At 40.4% G+C, this 6,000-nt stretch overlaps 1 protein-coding gene across 3 annotated transcripts in view; it reads right to left on the reverse strand.

Moving 5' to 3' along the window:
* Positions 1-6,000, reverse strand: part of LOC113479969 (vascular endothelial growth factor receptor kdr-like) — a 142,215-nt gene that overhangs the window by 80,919 nt on the left and 55,296 nt on the right. For all 3 annotated transcript variants that reach the window (XM_026848430.1, XM_026848429.1, XM_026848428.1), the window contains exon 4: positions 4,246-4,373. In XM_026848430.1, coding sequence (XP_026704231.1) covers positions 4,246-4,373 — 128 coding nt within the window. The remainder of the gene's footprint in view (positions 1-4,245; positions 4,374-6,000) is intronic.

Here is a 6,000-nt window from a genome sequence, read left to right on the forward strand (position 1 = left end):
TTTAGAGGCAGGGTAGATATTTGACCTTTCAGAGTGGTTGGTGGTCTCATTCCACACATATCTGAAGCAACATCAACATAAGCAAATAGAAGAGCCCTCCCTGAGGTATGACTGTCTTTGAAATTCAAAACTTGGACATCATAACTGGAGCTTTTGATTCAGTAGCCCCAGTCCTCTCAGACCTTAGTCAAGAAACCATGCTACCCATTGTAGGTCCTATTTCCTCATCACTTTACTGGAAATAATTATGCCTATCTTATATGAATTTTGCAGGGTAATATTTTTGAAAGTTTTTAAGAACAAAAATTTGCTTCTCCTAATGCTACCACCTGTTTTCCTGAGATCTCACAGTATTTTAAAAATGTGTGAAGTTAGACCCAAAAAAATCAGATTTATTCATGTCGGTAACTCACCTGGTGGCAGTCATCTATAAACTATGGTCTATGGCTAGTCCTCAGATTGTCTCTATATCACAGAAAGGGATGAGACACTTTCAAAGCAGCCTATTGATTTCCACTAAGCACAGAAGCAGCCTGGATGACTCGAGATGGTAAATCATAGCATGACAGAAAGAAGGGGACTTGGTAACATAGACTTTTTTTGTCCTAAATTCATAACCACTTGTAATGTTCTGACATTCTGGAAAAAGCAGTATCTGTAAGTTCTGCTTATGAGGGAGAAGTGAGGATACAAAAGATCAATGTGGAAAATAAACTAGAGCAAAAATTCATTTAATAAGAATGAACCCTCAATATACCCTTAGACAGCACCAATGTCAAGCAGGTTAGCTTTTGGTGGTGAGAATAATTAGTTGGTTGTTATTATTATTATTATTATTATTATTATTATTATTATTATTAGGTTGTTATTATTATTATTATCATCATCATCATCACACACAGAAATCCTCTATTTGCTAGAGAAAATGCAATTTACTTTCCAATCATTTTGAAAATCCTGGATTATAATGTAGACAAGAAATACACGAAATTAAATGCAGAAAAATAGTTCTGGAGTCTGTAAAAGAGCAGATGACTGAAATTCACCTATTTCAGCCTATTTGCAGGCAGGTGAGTGGAGACACAGGCTGTAGGTCTGACTTTTGCAGCAGGACATAGGAAAACGCTTTAGGACTGAGGATGTGCTGCAGGAGTGCTCAGATCACTTTTAGCTGAAAAATGAAGGGTTTGGGCAAACCTCACTCCGCCTGCAGTTGCCACATGATAACTAACTTTACTTCCACAGTGCTTCTCCCTCCTTCTTATCAGATACTGGCTTCTCAAACATGACACAAGTTAATGTTTTTCTTTTCAGAACTACCTTGTTTTAGTTTTTGAAGCTAACCAAGAGAAGGGCTGCACTAGGGACTACAAGTGGGAATTTTCCCGATAGAATTGGTAGTTGTCACGCAGCATGCATTTTATTTTTCTGTCTCCAAACAAACTGTACTCTTGTATGCCAGTGTGGTTTAAACAAGATTCAGTTTAAATAATACACCTGTTCCAAAGAAATTTCAGCTTCCGACTTTGAGAGCTGATGTTCATACCTCTCACATGAATACAAAATTGATCAGGTTGGCATTGGTTTAGGTCACTTGTTATTATATTTTCAGCACAGACCAAAGACAAAGGAATTATGACCATGGGTCAGTGACTGGTGACGGTGCTGTGGGGGAGGAGGCACAGTAAGACAGTTGCTTTCTTTCAGAACAGCAGTTCTCTTCTGACAGTAATAGGAAACATGGGTTTCATGTAAATACTTTCAAAGTAATCAAGCTGTGGCATCTCTGTTCAATGCCATTAGGAAAATTCAGAAAAATTACAGAAAGAGATCTGATACCTGAGGCTTAATCATGCTTTAACACCCATGGAGGTCAAAGTTGTAAATGGCAAATGCACACTGAACCAGATCAGTGAGTAAACAGATCTGACAAGACTTAAAATTATTTTTTTGCCCAGAATTAAAATCATGTTAAGCAAAATTAAAAGTTTGAATTGTGTGTCTTAACATGGGTTTATTAATAACAAAGATGATATGTAGCATTAGCTGGGAGCTGTTTAGTATTAGCAAGAGGTACCTTTCCCCATACATATTTAAAGGCCAGAGAGTGCAATGATTTTAAAGTATAATGGTAACATAAGGAACTTAATTTACAGTGGAAAAAAGTACTTTTTCTACAAGAATAATAAAATGTGATAAAGCTGAACTTCATGGTTTGGCAGCTCTGCTCCCTGATGGCTGTGGGAAGGGGAAAGAAAAAATAAGCCTACTCAGGAGGCCCTTTTCAACACTGCACACATATTAAACATCTTCATAAAATATTCAAAAATATATATTTAAACAATCAAACCAAAAGCGTCAATGCTGCTTGAAGGAAATCACAGTGGCTTTCCTCCCTTTGAAGTTCGTTGTCTATTGGAGATTAAATTTGGAAGAAGAGGATGTTCTAAATTTGTCTGATCGCCTTATTCACCTCTCCTCCCCCATCCTTACCTCCACCCCTCTCCCGCCCTGCTTCCTCTTCGCACAGGAAGCCGCCACCTTGGCTCCACAGGGCGCTATGAAATTCCCAGACAGGGTAAAACAAGCGGTGACTTTCCATAGATGGAGCCCAGGGCTGGCAGCGCCCAAAGCCAACACACGCCTCCCAGAGCTACTCCCTTGAGTAGTAATGTCTCTCCAGCTCACGGCCTCAGAGGGGTTCCTTTGGGGAGCTGCACTCAACAACAACATCCCTGCCCTGCAATCCAGCTGCTCTTTCTTGAAGGGGAAAAATCTTTTTAGGGACAATTTTCTTCATAATTCAAAAGGGAGATTTCAGTGGAGATTTCATTCCACCAGCAGCTTGCAGCAAGGTAAAGGACTTCAGTTTGTGTTTGAAGAAATTACCAGGAGAGAATTTAGCTGGCAAGCAGGGAGAGCAGGGCTTCCTATAAATAAGGGGATAAATGTGGAGGTCTGCACCTTGCAAGGTGCCAAGGCCACATTTAGGCTCATGTGTCTGTGCTGAAGTCAGCAGCATTACTCCAGCAATGAATTTGGTTGAAGTAGGCTAAAATAAGATGAGATGTTTCATTTTTATAGCCAAGGAGGAGAAGGTGATAACACTTAGCCAGGCTAAAGTGATAAGCTATAACTGGAGAGAAGCCTTATTTCCACCCCCACCCCCTTTAATCCCTACTAACAAAACTTAAAAATAGAGATCTGCTAAAGCAATAAGTCCAGTGCTGTCCCTCTGCACGTCTACTGGAAATTTGCCATTGGTCTCAGCAGGAGCCGGAGCACTGTCTCGGGCCTCTGTGATTTCAAGTCCTGTCTCCCAGGAGGAGGAGACATCCAACAATTAAGACATCTAACAGCAAAGAGGAGCAGAGGTTCTCAGACCCCTCTACCAGCACAGCATCAGCCTGTCTGTGTGTGCTCTGCTATCACACCATATCCAGCAGAACAAGCTCATCTCTCACAGCCTATCCAGACAGGCTGTGGAAACAGAGCCAAGGCAGAGGATGAGCTCTGGTTCCCATTAGGACAGCTCAAGCAGGCAGCCTAGCTGGGGAGTGGAAAGGCACATAACCTATTAGGTAAAAGGCAAGATTGGAGCCAGGAGACCTATGTTCTGTTCCTCACTCCATGATAGGCTTCTTTATAGAGCAATTCTAAAGCCCTTTATATAAGTGACTAGATCTCCATCAATTGAGGAAGACCCAGACCTTAAATTTCCATTTTTATTATACAAAATGGCCTTGGCCTCCACAGACTGTTCTGTAACCTTGACATTCAGATGTAACAGCTGCCAAAGGGGTGGATGCTGTAGCCATTTATTCTCAAAGCTGAAACTTGTTTTAAATTTATGAAATCAAGCAAAAATGGGCAACTGTTTGAGGAGGTTCAAGGTATAAAAGAGAGAAGCTTTCATGAGGATAGATAATAACCAGGTGTTATACAAAGACTTTTGAAAAAATATAGTGCATTTTCATCTATCTTTGCCAATTGATGGGGGAACATCAAGCCACAAGATGAGAAAAATATGTGATAAACTCAGCCTAATCACCAAAACACTCTTGTACACAGTTCAGTAGTAATACATGGGAAGAGCAGGACTGTGCTTCTGGATATTCAGTATCTTTGCTTTTTTTTTTCCCCTGAAATTTACCTAGCTTCATACATTTTGTTTTGTATATTTACTCATTGTGTTGGCAGCCCAGACCTCTGAATTGACTGAGTTTCTCTGAAACAGTCACTTACCTGGGTAAGCTTAGGTTTGATATCTGGCAAGGTAACTCGGCAGGGGATAACAACCGTTCTGTTAGCATCTAAAATGTAGATTATTTCGGGATGTTCCGGGTGAATCTCCACAAATGGATTTCTGTAGTCTGCAGGGAAAATAACATTGATTTGCAAAACTGCTCCTTTACTGATCAATGACCAGAAGAGCACTGTAATCTGAGCAGCTAATTGCCCATAGTGTCTGCTCACTGTATCATGCTTGTTTGCAAATGTCAGTGTCATCTAGGGATTATAGCCAATGACCAAGAATCGGAATACCCCATTTCTACCCCTATTTTACCAGTTTCCAGTGTAATCTTGTAAAAATTCCTTTTCTTATCCCTTCTTCATCTGTAAAACTGAAGTTAATAAATCAACTCCACTGGTCTTCATGGCAGCCTCAGTGCTCTGGATTTCTTTCATAGGTGATATTATACTGCAGCACCCCTGAATTCCACAGCAGCTAAGTGTTACAAAAGGTTTACAGCAGTTAAGGTAAATCTATTAAAAGAAAAAAGCTTCCTCCTGTAAGTGAGGACCTCTAGAACACGCAGAAGACATGCAAAAAGGGAATGTAGACCCACCATATTCAAATCCAGGCAAGAATAATCTGTTTAACCTAACAGTGAATTAAGTTGGTCACATTCTTGGGGAACTGTGGGATTTTCTACAGATCTGCCACAATGAATCAGACAGGATATACATATACATGAGAAATAAATAAATAAAAATTTACATAGTTTAACTTAATAAAGCTTCTGAGTCTCACTGATTCTTCATCGTATGAATACAATGATGTTCATGAGAAAATTAAAATAATGTTTGTGAAGTCCTGAAACCTTCAAGATTTTTCTAAAAAGCTTTGACTTGATATTCTTATGGTATAAAGTTTCAAATACCATTCAGCTGATGCAATACTAACTACACCACACAGTGTAGGCAGTCAGCCACTTCTGGTTTGGATTATACTGTTGACAGGAAAGGATGTGCACCCTGTACAATAGCCTCAACTTATCCTTGGCTTGGGACCTGCCTCTACACACTTAATTATATTTTGGAAATGGCTTCACCTAAAGCCTGGGAAATAGCTGACAGGAAAGGTTTGTGAACAATCTAGGTTGCAAAACGGTGCTCTACAGTATTCTGACAGTACTTTAAAAATGGATGTGCTATGAGGAAATTAAAATCAGTTTTCAATAGAATGCGTAGCTACTCCAAAATATGTTAAATTGGTAATGAATTCAGTCAGCTGGGGCTGACACATCCATCGCTATGGATCTGTAGGAGGCCTTCAACAATGGCCAAACACTTTAGGGCTTTGGAAAAGGGAAACACCTATAGTGTATGCAACCTGTTCTCTGATGTTGTATAATGAGGAAAAGTGTCCTTCTTGATGAAGAACATTAAAGCACTTCCTGAACTACCCTTGTATCCTCACGCCATGTTTTATCTCTAATTTCTGATGTAATATTAAGGAATTTTTTATAGGCAAAAAAAAAAAATATACTTGTTGCTTGTGGATCTAACCCCACTGTTCATCCAGAAATTGCCCAGCATGGAACGTCTCTGTGCAAATACGTGTAAAACTCCACGCACTACCGAATCAAGACAGCAATGCCACTTCTAGATCATGGGGAGCGCTCCCGCTCCCCACAGCCGAGGGGCCGGCGGGGAGCTGGGCGAGGAGAGCGGAGCCGGAGGTGGCGCCGGACCGCCGCTTCAGCCGGGCTAATG

This window comes from Athene cunicularia, assembly GCF_003259725.1.
Source record: "Athene cunicularia isolate RWA chromosome 4 unlocalized genomic scaffold, athCun1 chr4_part3, whole genome shotgun sequence".
Lineage (NCBI taxonomy): Eukaryota > Metazoa > Chordata > Aves > Strigiformes > Strigidae > Athene > Athene cunicularia.